The sequence below is a fragment of the Urocitellus parryii genome, chromosome 1, assembly GCF_045843805.1.
Source record: "Urocitellus parryii isolate mUroPar1 chromosome 1, mUroPar1.hap1, whole genome shotgun sequence".
In the NCBI taxonomy this organism is placed as follows: domain Eukaryota; kingdom Metazoa; phylum Chordata; class Mammalia; order Rodentia; family Sciuridae; genus Urocitellus; species Urocitellus parryii.
Window position 1 is genome coordinate 278,190,968 of NC_135531.1, and position 25,550 is coordinate 278,216,517.

The 25,550-nt window shown below is 50.0% G+C and overlaps 1 protein-coding gene across 1 annotated transcript in view; it reads left to right on the forward strand.

Moving 5' to 3' along the window:
- Mroh2a (maestro heat like repeat family member 2A) overlaps nt 1-25,550 on the forward strand; it is a 59,629-nt gene that overhangs the window by 11,649 nt on the left and 22,430 nt on the right. Inside the window, 17 exon segments of the mRNA XM_026396006.2 lie at nt 2,132-2,230; nt 2,900-3,051; nt 3,586-3,729; nt 4,507-4,599; nt 4,785-4,863; nt 4,973-5,086; nt 7,130-7,206; nt 8,033-8,152; nt 8,440-8,550; nt 9,326-9,473; nt 10,535-10,575; nt 11,090-11,231; nt 11,469-11,521; nt 12,381-12,488; nt 23,758-23,877; nt 24,034-24,156; nt 25,381-25,533. Coding sequence (XP_026251791.2) covers nt 2,132-2,230; nt 2,900-3,051; nt 3,586-3,729; nt 4,507-4,599; nt 4,785-4,863; nt 4,973-5,086; nt 7,130-7,206; nt 8,033-8,152; nt 8,440-8,550; nt 9,326-9,473; nt 10,535-10,575; nt 11,090-11,231; nt 11,469-11,521; nt 12,381-12,488; nt 23,758-23,877; nt 24,034-24,156; nt 25,381-25,533 — 1,877 coding nt within the window.

Consider the following 25,550-nt stretch of genomic DNA (forward strand, 5'->3'; position numbering starts at 1 on the left):
CCGGGCTCTGGCCTCGCCCCAGGTCTTGTCTCTCCGTGGCTCTTTCTTTCCTGTCTCTTCCTCTCCGTGGTTTCTGTGTCTCTCAGGTTTTAGGACTCTCGCTCTCAGCCTCTCCTTTCTGTCTTACCCTGCCCCCCCTTTCCTCTCCCTGCATCAGTTTTTGTCTTCCCACCTCCATTTCCCTCTTTCCTTCTCTCCCTCCCTCTCCTTTCACCCCTGCGGTGGGCTTTGAGCCTCAGTGATGAGTAGGGCTCCCACGGCCCTCGTCCTCAGCAGTGGCCGTAAACAGGCAAACGCCTGACACCAGGAGCTGAAGGGCGTGACAGGAAGATCCTAGTGGCTGTTGGAGACCAGGGTGAGGGCAGGGGCTCTCAGCCTGCAGGGCCTCGGCGAGGAAGCCATATTTAGGCAGAGACCTGAAAGACGAGAGGATGTCTGAGTAAGGAAGAGGGTAGAGGAGAAGATTCCAGGTGCAGAGGAACACGATGCGCCAAGTCCCCGTGGCAGGAAAGAGCTTGGATGATCTGAAGATCCGAGACGTGGCTGGGGCTGGAGTTGGGAAGCGGGGGGGATGGGCACAAGTGAGGGGAGAGGTAGGTGGGGCTGGGTGGCCGTGGGCTTGAAGGGTTCCAAGCAGGTGGCTCGGGCTGCCATGCCCGCGGTGAGCGGTGGATAGCCATGAGATGGCCCTGGCAGGTGGGACGTGGAGGTGCATTGTGTGGGGGGAGAAGGCCCAGAGGGGCCAAGCGCTGTGTGTGGGCTAGGTTTGCCTCCTGAGATGGGAAGCACTAGGAGAGCAGGAGGGCTCCAATTAGGAAATGTGGTTCTGTGAGGTGTCTCGACAGAGAGGCCACGTGGGCAGCTGACTTCGGGATGTACAGGTCAGAGGGCAGGTCTGGCCTCTGTTCCCAGCAGCCTGCGATGGCAGGTGGCATTCAAAGCCATTGGGACCCGAGAGTAAAGGTAGAGCGGGAAGAACTGGGGGCCAGGACCCAGCCTGGAGGAGCCCAACGTGGAGAAGCCCTAGGAGGAAAGGGAGGAAGGTGCAGTCCTGAGGCCTGCTGGGGAGAGCACCTGCTCCTCAGTTCCGACAGCCCCATCCAGGTGGACAACGTCCTAAGTGAAAAAATTCACCTAACCTCCCAAATACCGTGGCTTAGTGACACAGGGCACCGTAGAGCTTGGTCGTTTCCCCTGGTGCCAGTCAAACCGACTGGGAGCTGCTGGTGGCCTGTGGCTGCCCAGCATCACAGGAGAGTAGTGCCCCATGTCGCTAGCCTAGGAGAAGGTCCACTTTCAAAACTGGAAGTACGATTCTCCTGAATGCCTGTCACTCTGTACCACTGTCAAGTCCAAAGCCGCAAGTCCTTGCAACTCAGGAAGGGCCAAAGCACCCCATGTGTCCACTTCTGCTGAGAGGGCCAGTGGGCGAGGCTGGAGGAGGTGCAGGAGTTGCCTGGGTGCTGGGCACGGGGGCCTGTGGGAGGCCAAGAGAGGAGGGGCTGCAGCCGGGCGGCCGGCAGGGCCAAGGAGGGGCCTAGGTCTGTGGATGCTGCTGCCAAAGATCCCGGAGAATGGGAGCCCACGGGGGACGTAGGCTTTTTTACATCATTATTATCAATATACATGGTTTTTATTGTTCCAAGTCTGAAGAAGTTGGCGGGAGGTGCTGTCAGTGTGGGAGGCGGGCGGGGCTTGTAGGGAGGGACAAGGTCCTGCTGGAGGATGACCCTGTCACGGGTCCCCTTTCTTCCGTCTCTCTAACTTCCTCTCTACACACCCGGGGACCCTCCGTGGGGCCCATGTGCTCCAGGAGCCTGGACTGCGCCTCTGCTTTTCCCCTGCTTCTCTGTGGTGCTTTGGGCCCCTGTCCCCCCCCAGCCCCTCGTGGCCTGCTCTGCCCTCCTTCCCTCCCTCCCCTTCTCCTGCCTGCCTCCCCTCCTTCCCCACGTCCAGCCCCTCCTTTCACACAGGGTGGAATCCCACACTACTTCCTGAGGCCCCAGGAGGTATGGGTTCCCTGGATCTGGACTGTCAGGGACTGGAGGTGGTAGGCACTGGGACTTTCCTCTGGGCCTTGCCCTGGCTCTGCCCTGCAGTGACTGCTGTGACCTCTGTCCCCATCCCGCAGTGTTTGAGTTCATGCCGTACATGGGCATCACTCTGGCTACCTTATTCACGATGCTGAGGCTGGCCAACGAAGCCAAGATGCGCCAGGTGATATGTAGCGGTGCGTGTCCACGTGTGTCTGTGGGTCTGTCCCGGTCAGAGTCAGGGAGGGGGATGCAGGGTGAGGAGAAGGTAGAGGAATCTTGAGCAAGAGGTATGTTCTTCATTTCCCCCGACATTTGCTCAGTCTCCTGTTTGTTTGGCCTCTGATCGGCTCTCCCGGGGTCAGGTGGCTGAGACACGTGGAGGCCTTTTACAAGACCATGGCGTGGGGTAGAGGCTGTCGTGTGCCTCTGCAGCTTGCTCTGTAGTTCAGCGTTTGAGACCAGAGAGGGGTGGACGTTCAAAGAAGGGGACATCAGGGAAAACCTCTCCCTTGAGGTTAGACTCGGTCATGTCTTTAATGCAGTTTAAATCTGATCAGCTTGCCCAGGGCACGGATGACTTGACATTTATTTTCTTGATGATCAAGAAAAGGAGGGTCGAGCGTGTTTGCTGGGCTCTGCGTGGGAATCCCCAGGACGTGGGTAGAGAGTCGTATTCCAGGCCCCACCTCAGACCCTGCCTCAAGGGCAAGGGGCTTGGACACCCCTGTGTGCTCGACTGTCACCCAGGTGGCACAACTGGGGAGCCAAGGGGGTGAGAAGGGGGTGAGAAGGGGGGAGGGTCTCCGCAACCCAGAGATGGGCTAGGGAGATCTGGCCCCATCCGCCGCCTCTGCTGCCGGCAGCCATGGAGACCTTCTGTGAGACGGTGCAGTTTTACCTGAGGCACCTGGAGGACAGCGTGTACCCCGTGGTGACCGAGGAGCAGTTTGCTCTGAAGCTGTTCCCCATGTACCGCTACTTCGTGGCGGTGTGGCTGAGGCACCACAACCCCGAGGTGGGCCGCGCCCTTCCAGGGCACCTGTTCCCCTCTGCCACACTCGGCAGACTGGGCTGGGAAGGGCTGAGGGACCCCGGGTCCAGCCTCTCTGGGGTTCTCTAGGGGCTAGAGAAGCTGGGACCTGCCGGAGGGCAGAGCTAGCCACGTGGAGGGTGCTTGGCGGCGTGGACCCCCCTAGCTTGCCTTGTGAGCTGGACCCTGTAAAGGCCCCTGAGAGAAGTTAGGTGTGGGCTCCTTGCTTCAGGGCGACGTGCGGGTGTCCTCTGTCTTGTCCACAGGAGCTAGTTCTACTCTGACTCAGGGACTAGGACTATTTTAACAAGGAAACTGAGGCCCCCAGAGGTTCTGTACCCACCCGAGGTTACCTGATTGTAGGTGGGACCCCAGGGTAGTGTGGCCATGCTGTACTGTCCCTGCAGCCTTGGGTCCCACTCTGCCTCAGGTCTGTCCTCCTCTGTGTCCTTGGAGTCAGTGGGTGGGGCCGAGGTCATGGGACCAGCTGGGATTTGGGGGACCCCATTTCCTGGGCAGGTGAAGATGGGGGTTGTCAAGTCCTTGAAGCCCATGCTGAGCCTCCTCCTGCCCAACGACGAGCTGCGGGAGCAGGTCTACGACTACATCCCCCTGCTGCTGGCCGAGTACCAGGGCAGCCTGGAGGCCATCTTCATCACACAGGTTTGGGTCCCCAAGTGTCCAGGGGAGTCATCTGGGTGGAAGGTGAGGACACACATATTTAATGTCCTATCAACAGACCCCACATCTGTACCTACAAGGGGCTGAGGAGCTTGGTGCTTGTCGGGTTTGTGGAAAATGAACTCTGTCATTCCAGGTGGAAGGGACCAGCCCTGAAGGGTCTTGGAAGGCCCTAGGGGACCATGGCCTTTGTGTCAGTTTCTTGGACTGCTGTGATTAGGAATCGCAAAGGTCTTGGGATCCTTAACTAATTATGTCTGCAAAGACCCTATTTCCAAATAAGGTCACCTTCTGAAGTTCCAGGTGGATGTGCATTTGGGGAGGACACCATTCAACCCACAGCAGCCTTTGGCCCATCTGAGATGGAGATGCTGCCAGGTTCCAAGTGGAGGCATGGTCTGGGCTGACGGCCACTGTAAAGGGGCCATTCTTCCACAAACAAGGCTGGCACTTAGCTGCAAAAGCAAGAAGCAGAAATGAAAGTGATGGAAATGGGGAACCATCCATAGATCTTGCCAGCAAAAGGAAAATGAACAGGCTTGGGTGATGTGTTCAGAATGTGCTCAGCACGGGCACTTCCCAAGCTTCACTGAGCCTGGGAATCACCTGGGCCTGCTGGGGATTACCAGCAGGTCTATGTTTCTAATTAGCCCCTGGGGAGGCTGGAGCCACCAGTCAATGGCCCACAGAGTAGCAAGCACCTAGTCTGACCCTGAGTTGGTAGAAGGCCACCTGCAACCATTTATCCATCCATTGCAGGTTTTGAGACAGATTCTGGAAGTGTCAGTTGTCACCAACACCCCCATCCCCCAAATGCAGCTGAACCCCATTTTCACGGAGCTGCATGTGCAGGTGAGTCCGGCAAGCTCAGCTGCGACCTCAGGGTGGGTCTGCAGGAAGCAGCTGCAGGAGGTGGCCTCGCCTTGGCTCACTCTTGAGCCTCCTGCATCCTGTGGGGTGCAGGCACGGTCAGGCTGGGCTGCCTGTGTCTCCTGCCCCTGAGATCTCCCCTGTCCTCCCTGCACCCCCGTCCCCAGGTGTGCACCAAGGCCCCAGCCCAGCATCAGTACAGCAGCCAGAACCTGATGGAGATTGTGCACTGCTTCATAGCCCTCGGTGAGCCTCGGCCACAGGGCCCTCGCCCCTGCCCGCAGGTCTGCCAGGAGCCTCACGGAGTCCCAGCAAGGCCAGGGGGAGTGACGAGGGGTCTTATTCCACTCCACAGCTCGCTCCTACCCCAAGGAGCTGATGAAGTTCTTCCTCAGCCAGATGGAGGTGGGTAAGGAGGCCATCCTCGTGGGGACACTGTCCCTGATTCGGGCTGTGGTGAGCGCAGAAGGTGAGCATCAGTGGGCAGGTGGGGTAGCAGGGGGGGGGGGTGTGCGTCTGGGCCATTGGCTCTTCCCCTTAGAGACACTTCTGGGGCCCCAGGGAGCCATGTCTCTTGGTGGCTCCTTATTTTTCTAACTGTGACTCTAACCAGCACTCTGGCCCACCCCAGCCTCTGAGTCTGGATCTCCCTATGGACCTTGAAAGGGGATCCAAAGGCCAGATCTACAGTTTAACCAACCTGTGGGCCTGACCACAGTGGCCCATGGACTCCGTGCCTACCCTTAACCTCTGTCTAATCCCTGAGCCCCAATGCCAAACCTGGCCTTGGTATCAAAGGTAACAGATGTCCCCACCAATTCCCTACTGACATGGCACCTATGAGTTTGAACAAAGTGCCCTCTTGGACAGCTGTGCCTTGAGGGTACTTAATGGTTGGAAGAACGTGGGCAGCTCCCGCTTGGCCTTGAAGCTGCATGCCTCTGAGCAGTGCAGACTGTGGGCTGGGAAGTGCTGAGGGACTCCGGATCCAGCCTCTCTAGGGTTCTAAAGTAGGTAACTAGATGTGGGGCACCTTCACCCACATTAAACCTTCTCTCTTAAATAAATGCAGATTTAAGTAACAATGAGATCCTGTTTACCTAGTCCGTGGAGACAGATGCTAAGGATGACGGCTAGGGTTGGCCTAGGCATTTCTGTAAAAGGCCACATAGCAAAGGTATTTTTAGTTTTGTAGGCCGTATGGACAAGCATCTCTCACCTCGGCCACTGTAGAGTTAAAGCAGTTGTAGACTGCCGAGCTGGCCACGTTCCAACAAAACTTCACTTACAAAGAGATTAGACTGCAGGCTCTGCTTTTCCCATTCCTGGTCTAGGCCAACCAGAAACCAGCTCTCCATACTCTCCATACTTCCTTGGTAGAGATTTTAACTGGTAAAGGACTGTGGATGGTCAATCAAATCAGGGCCAAACCTTGGGCTCAATAATCTAACATTTTGTCAATTATGTGAAAGAAATAATTGCCAAAGGTGATTTGACATGAATGTCCATTAAAACACTGTGCTTAAACCAAAACTTCAGAAACAGCTGCAGTGTTTTTCTGCGGGGAATTTGTGGAATAAATTACAGTGTATCTTCATAATGGGATGCTATCCACCACTAAGAGGTGGAGTGGGTCCCTAGTTCTCCATGGCAAAGCTGCTCTGTCCGTATTCATGAAGGAGATCTGCTCTGGGCACGCTGTGAAGAGTGGTTGTCTTTTATTTTAATTTCGCAATGATCATGAACAAATTTCACGTTCAGAAGAAATAGAGTTTCCAATCTTAGAGGCGAAAACCTGAGACTGTGCCCTTCTCTTACCTGCCACCTTCTACCTGCCCTGGTTTCCCCTTTTCCTACCCAGTGGTGACTAGGTGACTCCAAGCCCTGAACGCCTTGTTGTACTTCCTTTCCAGACGGCTCCAGGGCCTTCTCTTCCTCGCCTCACTTAATCTTCCTTCTTTATCTGGTGTCAGTTGTCTGACTCGCACACACGCACACAGCCCCATGGTACGCTGGGCACGGTGTTAACACGTGCCTGCTCACAGTGGCTCTGTGCGGGTCGCACTGTTCTCGTTCACACACAGGCACAGAAGGGCTCAGCAGTGCACCTGAGGCCACACAGCTGGATTGTGGTGGAGGCAGGGTTGAAGCCAGGCAGCCTGGACCTCTGCTGAATTTGCCGCCCTGTGTGCCCAGAGTGGTGTCCCCTCAGGCTGCAGGGATCCAGGGCAGGTTCACGCTCTTGCGTGGAGACCTTGCCTTAAGGAGAGGGTACGGGGTCAAAGGAGGCCTGTAGCCAAGGGGACAAGGTGTGAACCTACGCCATCTGGGCCTGAAGGGAGGGTGCTGCTGGGGACGGAATGAGGAGACGCTGTGCCCAGGGCGAGCCTGGCTAGAGACATTCTAAGAAAGTGTCTTGGGGATGTTGGAGGGGATTTAAAGGGGAGGTGACAGGGGAGGCCACCTGTCGTCTCCCTGAGCCACAGACCTCAGACCGGTCTTCCTTTTTCAGACCCCAAAATGAGTCTTAGGACCATCTACTTGGCCATTCGGGTGGTCAAGAACAGCCTGTCTGATGCACGGTCCAAGGTAACAGGCCGGAGCCTGGGAGAGATGGCACGAGGGGACTCTGTCAGGGGACCAGCTCTCTGGGTGGAGACTGTGATGGGAGCCCCGGCTTCCCACCCAGTCCTGCGTAGGCCCAGAGGAGAGAGTGGCAGAGGGAGCCGGCTCTGCTCAGGAGGCCCTGGTGGTCACTGAGGAGCCTTCAGGGCCTTGTCCTGGCGCGGCCACCAGGTTGGAGAAGAGCCCAGCTGAGCGGCACTGGCTCCTGCCACATGGTGGTGTGGCTTTGGGAAGAGAGCTACAGAGGACCCCTGCCCCCAGGAACAAGAGCTGGGACCACAGCCCCAGCTCCAGGGCAGCCTCAGCCGCTGGGTGGGGGGGCAGCTCCGGTCCAGCTGTGGGCTGGGAAGGGGTAACTGGGACGGGGGGCAGCACAGAGGTTGTGAGGGAGACGGGCCAGGAACACGGGTGTCAGGAGAGGAGATCTTCAATGCCTGGAGGCCTCCAGGGGGAAAGTGCTGGCTTTCCTTCTCCTCTGCGTAGCGAGTCTCACTGGAGTAAGCCAGAGAGCCCAGGATGAAAGACGGGCCTTCCCCCACCCCCCAAGACCCCTAAGATGGGCCACCACATGTCAGAGGGTGGGAGTAGGTGTGTCTCAACATGGGCACACGGCAGGGTGGGTCCCCCAGATGGGATGAGGCGTGTTGCCAGAGTGGGCAGGAGCCAGGTGGCTCCTGAAGCCCCTTCCAGCCCTTAGCAGTGCCAGTTCTCAGATGTCTCACCCGACAGGACTGGGTACTGGGTGCTGAGTTCCTGCCCTGGGGAGCAAACCGTGGCCCTGTCCCCTCAGGTGAGGATGGCTATTCTCCGCATTATTGGCCAGTTGGCTCTGTCAGGCTACCAGGACCGGATCAAAGGTTGGGGCCTGAAGTACGTGTCTGTGCAGCTGACCCTGTCCACCTACAAGCTGGTGAGTGACCCTGACATGCACACCATGGAGCAGATGGACTTTGGAAATGCCTCCAAAGCATTGAGCATGAATGCTACTTTATGGACCTGTGTTTACGACACAAGGGCCTAGGGGCACAGCAAGCCCAGAGGTCCAGGTGTGGGCAGGAGACACACAGGCAGGAGACCTGTGCATAGCAGTGAGCATCCGGGAGACCAGTGTCTGGGCATGGATTCCCCAGGGAAGTAAGAAGACCACAGCAAATCTCTGCTAGCCCTCCAGCAGGGGCCCTTCGTTCTGTCTTCCAGACAAACCACCGGGATAACTTTTATCAGAGGGACTTGGAGGAGAAGATGGTCCACAAAGTCACCATGGACACCGTGAAGATCATAACCTCTTCTGTCAGTGGCATGACCAATGTGAGTCCACTCCTTGCCCAGCCAGCCGCCATGGAAGAGCCAATGGCTCCTGTCCGCACCTGGAAGACTGGAGAGGAATGGGCACGCGGTGGCTCTGCACTCTCACCTCTTCCATGCTCACTGTCTGCAGCAGCTGGGGGGTGGGGGGTCTTTGTCTTCCACTTGCCTGAGCTCTTTCCCTTCAAAATCCAATTCCAGAGCCATGTATTTTGTGGGTGTGTTTGTGTGTGTGTGTAAGGAAACAGTCCATGAGCATTTAGCAAGTTCCTGCTGCGTGAAAGACGTGAAGGTACAGGCTAGGGGGACTCCACATGATCACAGGGAACCCAGAGTTATAGGAGAAACAACTTTCAATTGCAGTGAAATATGACAGAGCAATAAGATAGGAAAATTTTACTATAAAAGCATCAAGAAGAGGATGTAAATCTGACTGTCACAACTGGCAAGCACAGCTGGGTCATCTGCCCAGCATGCAACTCCAGAGGATTTGGGGTCAGGAAAGGGGCCTAGACAAAGACAGTGTATTGGGTGTAGGTCTGGTTTTAGGCTGGCAGGCAGGGTGTGAGACAGCTCTAGCTGGGTGAATGCCACCGAGACCCTCCTGACAAAGGCCGGCCTGGCAGGAGTCAGTGTAGGCTGAGTCTGTCAGTGGTGTCTGGGGCCAGCTCTGGGGAAGTTGGCTGGGGCCTATGCTGTGCATGTAGCCTGCCAGTCTTGGATGGCCACGGGATGCCTCCAGCTGGTGCTGGGTTCCTTTTCCCCTGCCCCACCCCAGGAGTTCTGGGTACGGCTCCTGTGCTACATCATGGAGACAGACTACACGGAGGCCTTGACACCCATCTGCATCAGCCTCACGAACCTGGCCGAGCGCCAGCTCCACAGCAAGGATGCAGAAGCAAGCATGAGTGGCAAGTGCAAACACGGTGAGCAGGAGCCCTGAGCCCGCTGTGGGACCTGGCTGCTGGGTCTGTTCCTTGTCACCCTTCCCCAAGTCCCCTCAACAAAATTCTCTAGGAAGCGCCCAGAATGCACCTTGCCACATCTGAGGAGGTGCTGGAGTCCTGGGGAACTTCCTCCTGGTAGCACACTCTTCATGTCCCCATGTCCCCAGTCCACACCCCTGGCCCAGACCCCACCTTGGGGGCCTCCTGCCCAGGCTCTCTCCAGGTGTGGTCTTTCTGGGTCTCTGTTCTGTCTGACCTCTCTGAGTCAGATAGAGGGACTATAGTTGTTCATCCAGGTCTTCTGTAAACTGACCCCATGATGGTCCACCCCAGGGTGGACACTGTTAACACCAGACTCTCAGAAAAGCAGCTAGGCCCATCTACTATGGATTGCTCTGTCCCCCTCCCTCCCACTTCTAGTGCTGAGGGGGCTGCTCTCACGGGCTTGGGCTTCCCAGGGATGGCTGTGGCTAGTGATGCTGGTAATTTAGTTAGGCCTTCAGGATCCATGGTCTGCCTAGCTGGCCCCCTGAGGTCTTCCTCATGGCCCTTTTCACTTTGGGACTGGGTCCTCTCCTGGGCTCCAACACCTGCAACTTCTTAGCAGGCCTGGCCCCTCCCTTGTTTATCCATCCAAGTCCCGGGAGTTTGCTTTGCATGGGCTCATTGACTCCCAAAGCCTGCAGGGGACAGGACGGGTAGGTGCAGGCTTTCTAATTACTGCTGGCTCAAGGGAAGCCAAGGTTCACCATAGGGGACAAAACACTATTATGGCAAGTCTGGTAACCATTGCAACGACCACCCAGGGGTAAGGTCTGATACAGTACCTCCTGCACTCAGCACGTCAGCATGAGTTTCCCTTGTGCTGAGTCAACTCTAGTGATGTTCTTTATTGGAAAGTCCCCTGTGCTGACCCAGTTTCTGGATGGAGTCATGCTGGGAAGGCACCTCCCAGGGTCAAGTCCCCCTCGCTCGGGGTATGTGGGCATGTCCTGGTATGGGATGGGCAGCCTCAGTTCAAGTTGCATCTCCTTCCTCAGTGGACCTGCCTGCACCTCAGAAGCTGCTGGCCCGTCTCTTGGTGAGTGGCTGACCTGCACATGCCCGGGCCTGGCAAGGCTATGCCCTGTGGTGCCTCTCTCTTGAACCATTCATTCCCTGAGCCCCAGGAGCAGACAGCCAGGGTGCAGTGAGGGAGCTGGGTGCTTAGCAGGACAGAGTGTCCCAGACCCCTATTGTCCCTGTTGGGGAGAAGTGGCAGGGGCAGTGTGCTCAGATGGCCGACCGAGCTTCCTCTGCCCAGAGCATCTCCAGGACACTATCAATGGGCTACCTGCCCCTGGGGGTGGGGGTGAGGGCTCTGTCCTGTGGATATGATCCATGCTCCACTGAGGCTTGGGGTGGATGAGGAGGCCAGGCCTGGCCACTCCTGCCCCACCCCCATCAGCATTCTCTGTAAGGGCCTCTCTGTCCTGGAGATCCTTGGACTCTGTTTGAAAACCGCCCACCTTCACCTCCACTTACAGTGAGGGCATGGACCCCAAGACGGAGGGAGGTGTCAGGCCCTGCTGCGCTCATGACCTGGTATTTTGCAGGTGCTGATGTCGTCACCCTACAAGGGGGAGGGCCGTGGGGTCGCTATGCTGCAACTCCTGAGGACCCTGAGCCACAGCATTGCACCCACCATGGCCAATGTGTGGGAGCAGGAGATCCCCCTGCTGATCCGGTACCTGGAAGGTGAGGTGCCCACCTCGTGTGTTCACTGGGCACAGATTGCACGGCTTGGGCACCAGGAACCTAGGCTCCAGGTGGACCCACGTGGCCTTCTTTGGTCCTGAGAGCTGGCCAAGGAGCGGGAGGTGGGAAGGGAAGTGCTGCTGGCCAAGGGCTCTTGTGGAGGCCTGGGGTGGCACCAGGGTGCTAACCAGGGACGACAGAGGGGCAGCCCGTGCCACCAGCTGTGTGCCCCCACAGAACACACAGAGTTCACCTGGAATCAGAAGGCCTGGGAAGACAAGCTCATTCAGGTAAGGGCGACCAGGCTGCTGAGAACTGGATGGGTGGGAGAGCCAGTGGATGGGAGGGCATTGGTGGGGTTGGATGGGGAGGAGAGCCAGTGGATGGGAGGGCATTGGTGTGGGGTTGGACAGGGAGGAGAGCCAGTGGATGGGAGGGCATTGGTGTGGGGTTGGACAGGGAGGAGAGCCAGTGGATGGGAGGGCATTGGTGTGGGGTTGGACAGGGAGGAGAGCCAGTGGATGGGAGGGCATTGGTGTGGGGTTGGACAGGGAGGAGAGCCAGTGGATGGGAGGGCATTGGTGTGGGGTTGGACAGGGAGGAGAGCCAGTGGATGGGAGGGCATTGGTGTGGGGTTGGACAGGGAGGAGAGACAGTGGATGGGAGGGCATTGGTGGGGTTGGACAGGGAGGAGAGCCAGTGGATGGGAGGGCATTGGTGTGGGGTTGGACAGGGAGGAGAGCCAGTGGATGGGAGGGCATTGGTGTGGGGTTGGACAGGGAGGAGAGCCAGTGGATGGGAGGGCATTGGTGGGGTTGGCTTGCGAGGTTTAGGGTCCCCTAAAGGACACGTTCTCCTTCTGTTGGAGAAGACTTGAAAAGCATAAAGTCCCTAGCTATAATCTCTCATCAGGGAGACCCCAGAGAACCCAGCGCCTGGGGATGCATCAGGGTGGCATCTGTCCTGCCAGCCCCCAAAGGCACAGCCATCCCCTACCCACAGACACCAAGCATTAGTGCTGGATGGACTGTGAGCTAGAGATTTGAGGAAGGATACCCAGAGAGGGCACGCCATTACTCAAGATCATACAGCATTCCCAGGGCCCAGCAGGGAGCAGGGCTGGTGTCCATGAATCTTCTTTCTCCCCAGTTTCTGAGACTTTCCCTCAAGACAACTCGGGGGACCAGCTGGAGCCTGCGCCTGAGCAAGGAGCTGAACAACCAGATCGGGAGCTTTGATAGCCCCTCTTTGGAAAAGGTTTGTCCCCACAGCACAGAGCTTTTGGATAGGGAATGGGGAGTGCAGAGGGTCCCCACGTGCGGGAGACCAGCAGGACCCTGGCTGTTTGCAGTTCCTGGGAGAAGGGGCGGTTGGAATAGTCCAGAGAGTCTTAGTTTTTTGTTCTGTTCCATCTGGGTCTTTGATTTTTTTATGTTCCAGATTCTGGTTGGTAATCACATGAAAAATGATTTGAAAATCCTTTTTTTTTGTACAAAACTAAACAATTGTTGAAAGAAATCAGGGAAGGTCTCAATAAGTGGCAAGCACCTGTGTTCACAGACATAGGATTATAAAGATGGTGATTCTCCCCAAATTTATGTACAGATTCAACTCCTCCATAATCCCAGTTAGCTTCCCGCCGCCTCGTACACTGACGATCTAATCCTCAGATTCATATGAAAATGCAAGGGGCCCAGAGTAGCCAACAAAACTTACTTCCTGATTCCAATCTTCCGACCCAGCTGCAGTAAGTAAGACAGGGTGGTCCTCACATAAGGATAGACAGGAAATAGCACTGAGAGTCTAGAAATAAACTCTCACATTTATGGTGAATAGATTTTTCAATAAGGGTGCCAAGACAATTCAACAGGCAAAGAATAATCTTTTCAACAAATGGTGCTAGGACAATTGGATGTCCACTGGTAAAAGAATGGAATCGGGACCCCTTCCTCACACCATACACACACATTAGAATGGGTAGTTGGCAAAAATAAGAGCTGAAAGTGTAAAATTCTTAGAAGAAAACTTAGGCATAAGACTTCATGACTTTGGGTTAGGAAAGACCTTCTGAGATAGGACATCAGAAAAGAATAGGTGATAAGAGAAAGAAAAAAATAGAATGAGCATCATAAAAATTAAAATCTCTTGCACTGAAAATAATACCATTGAAAGGATGACCCACAGAATGGAAGAACATATTTGCAAATCAAACATTTGTACAACGGTTGTAACACACACACACACAAACACGTGTGCACACAGACACAGCAACTTATTAATACAAAGACAGGTTAACTTAAAAAAGGCATGTAAATAGACTTTTCTTCAAAGATGATGTATATATGGTCAGTAATCACACGAAAAAATGTTCAAAGTCACTACTACCATTAGGAAATAGAAATCCTAACCACAAAGAAATGTCACTTAATACCCACTGGGACAAAAGAGAGATGATAATGCGTGTTGTCAAGGGTGGAGAGATGGAACCTTCATATGTTGCTTTGTTTGTTGCTGGGGGGGATATAAAGTGGTGCAACAGCTTTGGAGCATAATTTGGCATTTTGTTAAAATGCTGAATACATAGTTACTATATGATGTAGCAATTCTACTCCTAATTATTCACAGCTAGAAGAAATGAAAACCTATGTCCACATAAAACTTGTACATTAATTGTTCATTGTATCATTATTCACAATATCCCCAAGGTGACAACAACCTAAATGTCCCTTAGTGGATGAAAAGATAAACGAAAATGGTACATCTATGCAATGGAATAGTATTCAGCCATGAAAAGATAGGAAGTACTAATACATGCCACCTCTAAAGTGAACCATTAAAACAAAGAAGCCAGATGCAAGGGAACACAAAGGACCATGTGTTAAATGATTCTATTTATATAAAATGTTCAGAATAGACACATTTCGAGGTTAAAAAATAGATTCGTGGTTTTCAGGGGCAGGAGGACTTTGGAATGACTGCAAATGGGTATGGAGTTCCTTCTGGGGTGACAAAATGTTCTAAATTTAAGTAAATATGTGAATGTGGTTGCACAACTCTGAATATACCCTTGAATTTGTATGCCTTGGATGGATGAGTTTTATGGCATGTGAACTGTATCTCAATTTAGATGTTTTAGAAAATGTTTTTAAGTTACCAACACAAATTCTATTTGTTAAATATGTTTTCTTCCTAATTGAGTGTGCAAAATAACAGCAAAGTGTGCCTTACAGAGTTCTTCCACTAGCTGAACACTGCAGCTTTGTAGGCATATGGTTAAGTAGGATGATTTAAAGCCCATTTGAAAAAAGTTGTAGGCGGCATTGAATAAGCAAGTGCATGAAGTTCAACGTGCCACAGTAACTCAGCTAGCCCAAGCAAGTACATATGTGAATAAACAGATTTTTAAGAAGAATTTCAGTGGCTCAGGTAACTAGATACAACATAATAAGGAACCCCATGGAGATCCTCCCTGTCCTCCCTCTCCTGCTGACATACCCAGGAAGCAGGGGGTAGATGGTGACAGATGCGTACAGCCAGTCCTTTCCCAAAACTAGTGTGCAAAAACCAAAAAAATCATCTTTCCAATATGCAAATAGAACAGCAAAATAAAGTGAAAAAAGATTCCATTCAAAGACCCAACATGATGGGACACATAAGCAAATAAAATCAGGGCCATATGAGCCAGGCATGGTGGCCCACGCCTGTAATCCCAGTGGCTTGGGAGGCTGAGGCAGGAGGATCATGAGTTCAAAGCCAGCCTCAGCAACTTAGTGAGGCCCTAAGCAACTTAGCAAGGCCCTATCTAAATAAAATATGAAAAGGGCTGGGGTGTGGCTCAGTGGTTAAGCGCCTCTGGATTCAATCCTGTGTACAAAAAAAAAAAAAAAATAGGGAACTTGTGACATAGGTGGAACCAGTGTGAGGAACAGTGGTGAGACAGGAAGTGAGGAAGACTGAGCCAGCGACATGGCTCCGGCAGCTCCTGTGCTCGGGCAGCAGCCTCAGGGTGCAGAGGGGTCCACCTGGGTTCCCACTGAGCAAGGGTGTCACTTACTCCCAGTTAGAGTCCTTCAGGGGGCGTTGGTGGCAATGTGACGACTTTATGGGATGTGACAAGAATATTTCCAAGGTCACCTGAGTGAAGAAATGAAAGAAAGTCCTGAGAAGGTGTGGAAAGCGAGTTGAGGAGGGGTTTCTTCTCCCGAACACAGCAAAGACGTCAGTGCACAAGAGAGCCAGGGGCAGCACGGCTTTCTCAGAAGAGCATGTAGAGTGCAGATGACACCCCGACTTTATTGACTGACTTGCTTTTATGTGGTGCTGAGGAGTGAACCCAGCGCCTCTCCCGGGCCAGGCGAGCACTATCCACTGAGCCCAGCCCAGCCCCAACCTCAGCTTTAACGTGGAACCCACCTGCACATGCGTGAAAAGGAAAGCAGGGGAGGCCAGGGAAGGGGTGGACGTCCCCGTCATCAAACTGCCGTGTGAGGAACCAAAATCCCACGGAGGAGGTCGTGGGGAGATGGGGCGTTAGGGACGAGACCACTGAAAGGGGTCTAGCTGAGGCTTTCTTCTTTAAAAAAAAGAGGTCGGTTCCTTTTAGATGTACGTGGCAGTAGAACGTGTTTGGACATATCACACATACGTGGAGTATAACCTCCCATTCCATGGTTGTACCTGACGTGGAGTTACACCTGTCATGGATTCACATAGACATAGGAGAGTTATGTCCGGCTCATTCTACTGTCTTTCCCTTCCCAGTCCCCATTCCTTCCCCCCATTCTTCCCTGTGCAATCAAGTGAACCTCCGCTCCCCCCTCCACCTAGTGCAAATCAGCATCTGCATATCAGAAGGAACATTTGGCCTTTGGATCTTTGTGCATTGGCTTCTTTGACTTAGCATGGTAGTCTCCAGTTCCATTCTTTTACTGGCCAATGACATAATTATGTTTTTCTTTATGGCTGAGTAATATTTCATTGTGTGTATGGGCCACATTTTCTTTATCCATTCATCTGTTGAAGGGCACCTGGGTTGGTTCCATAGTTTAGCTATTGCAAATTGACCTGCTATAAACATTGTTGTGGCTGCATCACTGTAGTATGCTGACTTTAAGTCCTTTGGGTATAGACCAAGGAGTGGGATAACTGGGTTAAATAGTGGTTCTATTCCATGTTTTCTGAGGAATCTCCATACTGCTTTCCAGAGTGGTTGCACCAAATTGCAGTCCCACCAGCAATGGATGAGTGTGCCTTTTTCCCCACATCTTCACCAACATTTATTGTTATTTGTATTCTTGTTAATTGCCATTCTGATTAGAATGAGATGAAATCAAAGAGGAGTTTTAATTTGCAGTTATCTAATTGCTATTCATGTTGAACATTTTTTTTCATGTATTTGTAGGTCGATTGTATTTCTTCTTCTGTGAAGTGTCTGTTCAGTTCCTTTGGCCATTTATTAATCGGGTTATTTGGTTTTCTGGGGTTAAATTTTTTGAGTTCTTTATATATCCTGGAGATTAGTGCTCTGAGATGCAGGTGCCAAATATTTTCTCCCATTATGTAGAGTCTCTCTTCACATTATTGATTGTTTCCTTTGCTGTGAAGAAGCTTTTTAGTTTGATACCATCCCATTTTTGATTCTTGATCTTACTTTTGTGCTTTAGGAGTCTTGTTGAGGAATTTGGTCCTAAGCTGACATGGTGGAGGTTTGGGACTACTTTTCTTCCAGTAGGCACAGGTCTCTGGTCTAGCCTAGGTCCTTGATTCACTTTGAGTTGATTTTTGTGCAGGATAAGAGATAAGGGTCTAATTTCATTTTGTTACATATGGATTTCCAGTTTTTCTAGCAGCATTTGTTGAAGAGGCTGTCTTTTCTCCAATGTATGTTTATGGTGCCTTTGTCTGCAATTATGCATTTATGTGGGTTTGTCTCTGTGCCTTCTATTCTGTACCATTGGTCTTCATGTCTGTTTTGGTGCCAGTAACATTCTCTTTCTGTAACTATTGCTCTGTAGTATAGTGTAAGATCTGGTGTTGTGATGCCTCCTGCTTTACTTTTCTTGCTGAGGACCGCTTTGGCTGTTCTGGGCCTCTTGTTTTTCCAAATGAGTTTCATGACTGCTTTTTCTATTTCTATGAAGAATATCCCAGATCATTAATGGGAATTGCATTAAATCTGTATTAAGCTTTAATTTAATTTAATTGCATTAAATCTGTACTGTCATTTTGACAATATTAATTCTGCCTATCCAAGAACACTGGCAATCTTTCCATCTTTTAAGGTCTTCTTTACTTTCTTTCTTTAGTGTTCTGTAGTTTTCATCGTAGAAGACTTTCACTTCTTTTGTTAGATTGATTCTCAAGTATGCTTTTTTTTTGAGGCTACTGTGAATGGAATTATTTTCCTAATTTCTCTTTAAGTTGATTCACCACTGATGTTTAGGAATGCATTTGATTCATGAGTGTTAATTTTATATCCTCCTACTTTGCTTAATTCATTTTTATAAGTTTTCTAGTGCAGTTTTTGGGTCTTCTAAATATAAATCATGTCAGCAAAAAGGAAGAGTTCTTCTTTTCCAATTCATATCTCTTTAATAGAGTTTCTAAGACTATGTTGAATAGAAGTGGTGAAAGAGGGCAGCCCTGTCTTGTTCCAGTTTTTGGAGGGAATGCTTTCAGTTTTTCTCCATTTAGAAAGATGTTGGCCTTGGGTTTAGCATAGATAGCCTTTACATGTTGAAGTATGTTCCTATCATCTCTAGTTTTTCTAGTGTTTTGAACATGAATGGATGCTACATTTCGTCAAATGCTTTTTCTGCATCTATTGAGATAACCATGTGATTCTTGTCCTTAAGTCTATTGACGTGATGAATTACCTTTATTAATTTCCATATATTGAACCAATCTTGCATCCCTGGGATGAATCCCACTTGATCATGGTGCACCAACTTTTAAGTATGTTTTTTTTTTTGTATGTGATTTGCCAGTATTAAGAATTTTTGCATCTATGTTCATCAAGGATACTGGTCTGAATTTTTCTTTCTTTGATTTATCTTTGTCTGGTTTTGGTATCAGGGTGATGCTAGTCTCATAGAATGAGTTCGAAAGGGTTCCCTCCTTTTCTGTTTCATGGAATAATTTGAGGAGGATTGGTGTTAGTTTTCCCTTGAAGGTCTGGTAGAACTCAGCTGAGATTCACCTGATCCTGGGCTTTTCTTTCCTTGTAGGCTTTTGATGGCATCATTGCTTGAAATTTCATTGCTTGAAATTGATCTATTTAAATTTTCTATGTCCTCCTGATTCAATTTGGGTAGGACATATGTTTCTAGAAATTTGTCAATGTCTTCAAGATTTTTGGTTTTATTAGAATATAAATTTTCAAAATAGTTTCAGATTATTGTCTGTAATTTAGTTATGTCTGTTGTGATATTTCCTTTTTTATTGTGAATTTTAGTGATTTGAATTTTTCTCTTTCTCTTCATTAGCTTGGCTAAGGGTTTATCAACTATATTTTATTTTTTCAAAGAACCAATTTTTGCTTTGTCAGTTTTTTGATTGTTTCTTTTGTTTCGATTTCATGGATTTCAGCTCTGGTTTTAATTATTTCCTGTCTTCTACTGCTCTTATTAATTTGTTCTTATTTTTCTAGGGCTTTAAGATATAATGTTAGGTTATTTATTTGTTGACTTTCTAGTCTTTTAATGAATGAGCTCAATACAATGAACTTTCCTCTTAGCACTGCCTTCATAGTATCCCAGAGATTTTAATATGTTTTATTGCTGTTCTCATTTATCTCTATATTTTTAAATTTCATGCTTGATTTCTCCTGCTATCCATTCAATAACATGCAATTTAGTTTCCAGGTGTTGGAATAGTTTCTATTTTTTATTAGTGATTTCTAATTTCATTCCATTATGATCTGATAGGATGCAAGCTGTTACCTCTGTTTCTTTCTTTTTGCTGATAGTCGCATTGTGGCCTAAGATATGGTCTATTTTGTCATGTTCCTCATGACAAAAACACTCAGGGTCACTCCAGGTGAACTGGGTTGCACGAAATAATCACACAAGAGACAAAGATACTTTTTTCTTTGGGGTCCTGTGACAGCGTCTCTGACCTTCAGGGTCCACAGAAAGAGAAAGAGAGTGAGCATGTGCTGAACCCTTTAATTGAGGAGAAACCATTCAAATGAGGCCAGGGGTCAGGTTTCAAGGGGTTGAATCTAGCTTCGTGTAGTCTGCTGTCAGCAGGTTGACTGACATCTAGGAAGGCCACATCCAAAGGCAGAGCAAGAGAAGGGGACACACAAAGGGCGTTTCCATGGAACATTCTATCCCAAACAGGGCAAAGGGGTAAAATTACAAAGGAACAGGTGAGTGTGGCTCAATCCATGGGTAACCCGCCTACATCTGAAGACACGCCCTCAAACCAGGGCAATGTCCAGGTCACTGTGAGATGTAGTGACAGTCAGAGCCTCTCCACTCCAGGATGGAAAGAGCAAATCGTTCCGGGTGGCTCCCCATGCTATTTTAGAGAAGAATCGTGTGCTGCTATGAAGGAAGTGTTTTCAATCATTGATGGATGAAATATTTTATATATGTCTATTTAGTCTAAATTATTAATTGAATGATTTAGTTCTATAGCTTCTTTATTTAGTTTTTGTTTGGAGGATATATCCAGTGGTGAGAGAGATGTTAAAGTTACTATTTTTGAGTTGTGGTCTATCTAATTCTTAAAATTGAGAAGGGTTTGTTTTATATATACATATACACACACACACACACACACTCCATTGTTTGGGGCATAAATATTTATGCTTGTTATGTCTTATTTATGTATAATCCCCTTAAGCAGTATAATGTCCTCCTTTGTCTCTTCTGATTAACTTTGGCTTGAAGTCCACCTTATCTGATATGAGGACTGACACCCCTGCTTGTTTATGAGCTCCATGTGAATGGAATGTTGTCCCCATCCTTTTACCTTTAGTCTGTGGATGTCTTTGCCTATGAGGTGAGTCTCTTGGAAACAGCATATGGTTGGGTCTAGTTTTTTAACCCAATCTGCCAGTCTGTCTTTTCATTGAAAAGTTTAGTCTATTTACATTCAATGTTATTATTGAGATATGGTTTTTATTCCCTATCATTTTGATTGATCTCTGGTTTTTAATTTGAATTAGTTTTTCTTTGATTGACTATTCTTATATTCTTCTAGTATAGTTCCTCCCTTTGCTGTTTTTCACTTTCATTTTTCATTTCTTCTTCATGAAATATTTTATTGAGTATATTTTGTAGTACAGGCTTTCTAGTTGTGAATTCTTTTAACTTTTATTTATCATGGAAGGTTTTTTATTTCATCATCAATTCTGAAGGTTAATTTTGCTGGATACAGCATTCTTGGCTAGCATCCATTTTCTTATCATTCCATGACCACCTAGCTTTGAGGGTCTCTGTGGAGAGATCACCTGACATCCAGATTGGTTCCCCTCTAAATGTGACCCATCATTTTTCTCTGGAAGCCTTTAAAATTCTAACCTTGTAATGTATATTAGAAATTTTCATAATAATATGCCTTGCTGTGGGTCTGTTGTAATTTGATGTGGTGTCCTGTAAGCCTCCTATATCTGATTTTCTACTTCTTTCTTTAGGTTTGGGAAATTTTCTGACATTATTTCATTGAAAAGTTTGTGCATTTTTTGGTTTGTGTCTTTGAGCCTTCATCTGTCCCAATAAACCTTAAATTTGGTCTTTTCAGGTTATCCCTATTTCTTGGAAGTTCTGATCACGGTCTCTTAATATCTTTTCTCCATGGTCAATTTTGATTATATATTTTGTCCTCCTTCATTGCCTAGAACTCTTATCTTCCAAATGATGTAATCTGTTGTTGATTCTTTGCAATGATTTTTTAAATTTGGTTTATTGATTCATTCATTTCAAGGATTTCTGCTTGATATTTTAACAGAATCTCTATCTCCTTATTGAAGTGATCTTTCACTCTTTTATTTTCTCTCTGATTTCATTCCTTACAGCATTCTTTACCTTGCAGATCAGTTTACCTATGTACATTCTAAACTTCTTCTCTGATATTTCTTCTACTATTCTGTTACTGGAGTACCTTGGTTTATTTGTTCTCTTGCTTTTTCATATTGTTTATGAGTCTGGGTCTGAGGTAATAGAGTTTCTATCCTGGGGACTTATAGCATCCCTGAAGGTTTCTAGTACCTCACCATGTAGGGGGAGACAAATAATAACAACAACCAGTGCAAACAATATACAGCATGAAACAAAGTAGTTCCTTCTATCACATCTACAATATTAATTGTCCCAATAAACAGAAATGATATGATTAGTTATTGCCTACTATAAAAAAGTAAGTTTGCCAAAGGGTTTACAATGGTGAACAGGGAGAATGGTGAATAGTGAACAGGGAGAGAATAGAAGTGATATAGGATATGATAATTATAAGGGAGGAGGAGAGAAGAGAGAAATAAAAAATTAAAGGAAGAGTGAAAAAGAGAACAATAGAGATAGGCTGTTAGCAGAAGAAAAGAGAGAGTTGGGGAAACAGTTGAGAGAGAAAATATATGTAAAGTAAAACTTTTAAAAGTTAAAAATAAAAATAAAATAATACAAAACAAAAATGAAATATAGTAATCAAACATGCTAGGCCTCAAAAACTGATCCATGAAAGCAAACTGGCTTCAAAAATGTTGAAATGAGAAAAAAAAAAAAAACCAAATATGAGTGTTGTATAAATGACCATGAACCATTAAGGTCACAATTAAATACAGAAAAGAAAAAAATCTTGATGGAGAGTTAAAGAATTCTTCCTGTTGGAGTTCACAAGACTCCCAGCTTCTCAGCAGTGTTGGGGAGGTCTTCTGGAGGGTGCTGCTCCGCCCTCTGGGGGCTGGAGTGGGAGAGGTGATCCCGTAGGCAGAATTCCTGGAGGCAGGGTTTAGGCTCAGGCTGGCTCTAGGTGCTTTGCTGAATACCAGTTGGTCCGGAGATTTCAAATCAGCTCCCCTCCAGGGCCCAGCCATTGCCAGTCCCCATTGGAAGTCTGCACCCCAGGATCTCCCCTGCGTTCCATTTCTGTGGTGGAGGAGCCCATCCTTAGTCCACTAGGTCACCTCTGGACCCCATGTTTTCTGGGCGTGATTCAGTCTCCAAACTCAATCTCTCCTGCCCTTCCCTTTCGAGTTCTCGGCCAAGTGCATCTCCCCCAGCCGATCCTGCAAGGTTGGAGGTGGAGGGATAGAGCCGAGTGGGTTTTCACGTCCAGTACCCCCTGTGTAAACCTTTTTCCATGTGTGATTTCCTCCTGGTCACTTAGGCACACTGTGTCGTGCAGTGTGGGTTTTCCAGGTCTGCATTTCAGGCCAGACTCGGGTTTGCCAGAAAACAGCTTCCCAGGTGCCGGCCCTGATGCTGCAGCTGCAACACGGTTTCTTCCTCAGTCTCTGCACACTGCTGGGAGAGATGGGGGCTTCTTTCCTGCACAAGGATGTTGTGCACCGTGCCTGTTGGTTTAGTCGGGTGGTGTCTTTGAGCTCTAAATTCACCATACCCAGGCATGCTTTGGGCCGCCTAAAAATTCCCTCATCCCTCCGCTTGGCTCGAAGAGGGACTGCTCAGGCTGGTGCCTCCGACTGTGCAGTGGCTGTGGCCTGGGGTTTCTTCCTCATTTTATTATAGCCAACCTCCTGAGTCCCCGATCTGCTTTGAATGTCCAGCTTAAATCCAGACAGGTCTCCCGTGTATCCAGTTGTTGCTTTGCTCACCCACCCAGAAGCTGCCCAACTGCTTTCTTGGATTCACTCCGCTGAGCAGCCAGGAAAGCGACCTCCTGTATTCCACCGTCTTGAAAACCCTGACCCGAATTGAGGCTTTCGATAAGCCAGTGTTGGAACATGAGCCTCAGAATGGGACCGCTGGGTTTTAAACCCCGGTTCCACTTCCTGTGTGTTTTTCTCACCTCTGAATTCAACAGCATTTACCTTATCAAGTTACTGTGAGGATTATGTGATTCTTCTTATGTTTCCAAGTATAAAAGTAAAATTCTTACAAATAATAATAATAATAAAGTAACCCACTAGAAAAATTGGGGAAAGAATATAGCCAGAAATTAAAAGGGGTAATATGTCTCAGGAGGAGAATATGGAAAGGTGGCCAACGTGACTAGTAATCAGAGAAACAGGTCCACCTGAGGATGCTCCAGGCTCCCTGAGCATCCCTGGGTCAGGGAGTGGGTGGAGAGACCCGTGGGCCCCACTTACTAGGGAGAGGGTTTGGCTTAGGCTGCTGAGATGTACACCACGCCTGCCTGTATACAACCAGACCTCCAGAAAAAACTGAATATTTATTTTAAAGAATATAGGACTCACATAGCTATATGTACAGTAAGACGATAATAATAATAATGATAAAAATCTGGAGGGATGTGTAGGAAGCCCTCCGCAACAGCACCACCTGGAGGGGGAACGGGCGGTCTGAGCTCCCTCCCTCCCTCCCTCCCTCCCACTCTCCAGGGCTTTCTGTACCGGGCCTTGGGCTTCACCTTGGCCATGGGGCTGGAGGCTGACAAGGTGGAGCTGCTGCTGCTGGAGCTGCTGTACAAGACCGACTACAGCAACGACTTTGACCGGGAGGTGAGGGTGTCCACAGCCCCTCAAACCCCCAGGCCCCTTTGGATCCCGGGGGACGTGTGTTCATTCCTGTGGACATGCATGTGTGTGCACGTGTGCTCGCACCCTGCTCTCCCCCTGCCCCAGGCCCTCACCCTGCCTGGCGGGGTCTCCCCACAGGGCGTGGTTCTATGCTTTGGCCTGTGTGCCCGGGGCCAGGCGAGGACCGTGCTCAACGTGCTCCAAGACTTCGAGGACAGGATCCAGGAGTCGGAGCAGTCCTGGCAGATCAGTGCCTGGCGGGTGAGGCCCCCCGCTCCACTCTGGCCTCCGGGCCTCTGAGCACAGCACAGCTGGTGTGCCGCGTTCCCCTGTGTCTCCCATTGCTTCGACGACTGAGAACATGTGAGGAGCACAGGGAGGGCCTTTGCAGGAGCCTGATATCGTCAAACGGTCGTCCCTGAACACTGGGTCCCTCAGTCCAGGTGGAAGCCTCCTGCGTGCAGGACCACCCATCAGCTGTGAGGGAGGGAGGTTGATGGGGACACCACCAGCCAGAGGCCACTTGTGCACTCCTTCACACCTTCATCAAGGTCAAGGCTCCTACCAAAGATGCTGGGTTGGCGCTACCCACGTGCTAAGTGGACCACGTATACTGGAGGGGCCGTGTGTTGGAACAGGAGCCTCAGAATGTGACCGCTTGGTTTTAAACCCCGGTTCCACTTCTTGTGTGTTTTTCTCACCTCTGAATACAATAGCATTTACCTGATCAAGTCCCACTGTTTAGAGAAGAGGACATGGAAGTTTGTCCACATGCACAAACTTGGACAGGGGCAGCCAGGTCCCTTCTCTGGAGCCTCAGAAGACGATGCTGCAGGCTGGCTGAGCCACCATAGGAAACCATCTGCTGCCAGTGCCCTGGGCTTTGGCATTGACCTCAAACCCCTGCCTGGAGTCTGGTTGTGTGGATGGAGAGAATTGAGCCTGTCCCTGGCTTCTGCCCCAGCTCCTCCCTCAGCAGGACTGAGAGCCAGCCCTACCCAAGGCTAGCAGTGCGTGGGGCCCCGGCGTCCTGTGCAAGGGAAGTCTGGCCTCCCACGGCTCCTCCCTCTCAGAGGGTGTGAGCACCAGGAAGGCAGGGCCACGGGTCCTCAGCTCAGGAGCATTGGCCTTGAGCAGGTGCCTACAGGGAAGGCATGAAGCAGTACAAAGGCAGCCTCTGGGTAGGGGTGTCCCCCCAACCTCCCTTAGCCGATGGGTGGTCCTGGTGTCTGTCACTGGACTGAAGCCTCCTGGGGGAGGCAGGGCCCTGAGTCTGTGTTGCTCAACGCTTCTTGTCATTCCTGGTGTATATGGTAGGTGCTCAGCCCAGATGGAAATGAGTATGTTGGTGCGTGTGTGAACCAGGGCCAGGCACCCCGACACAGTCGTGGGGGCACTTTGTGACTCTGCAGCTGCTCCCCCAGAGGGGCGAGCTGGGAAAGCCTGCGTCCCCAGTGGTCCTTGCCCTTCCTCACTGCCCCACAGAAAGACCACCCCTGGAGGCGGGAGACGGTGAAGAGTGCCCTCATGGTGATGTATGGCTGTGTGTCCTCTTACTGCCACCCCCAGATGCTCTTCTCCCACGTGGACACCCCCATCACCGCTAAGATCATTCACCACTACTCCAGCAGCTGCCAGGTAACCCACACGGGGCC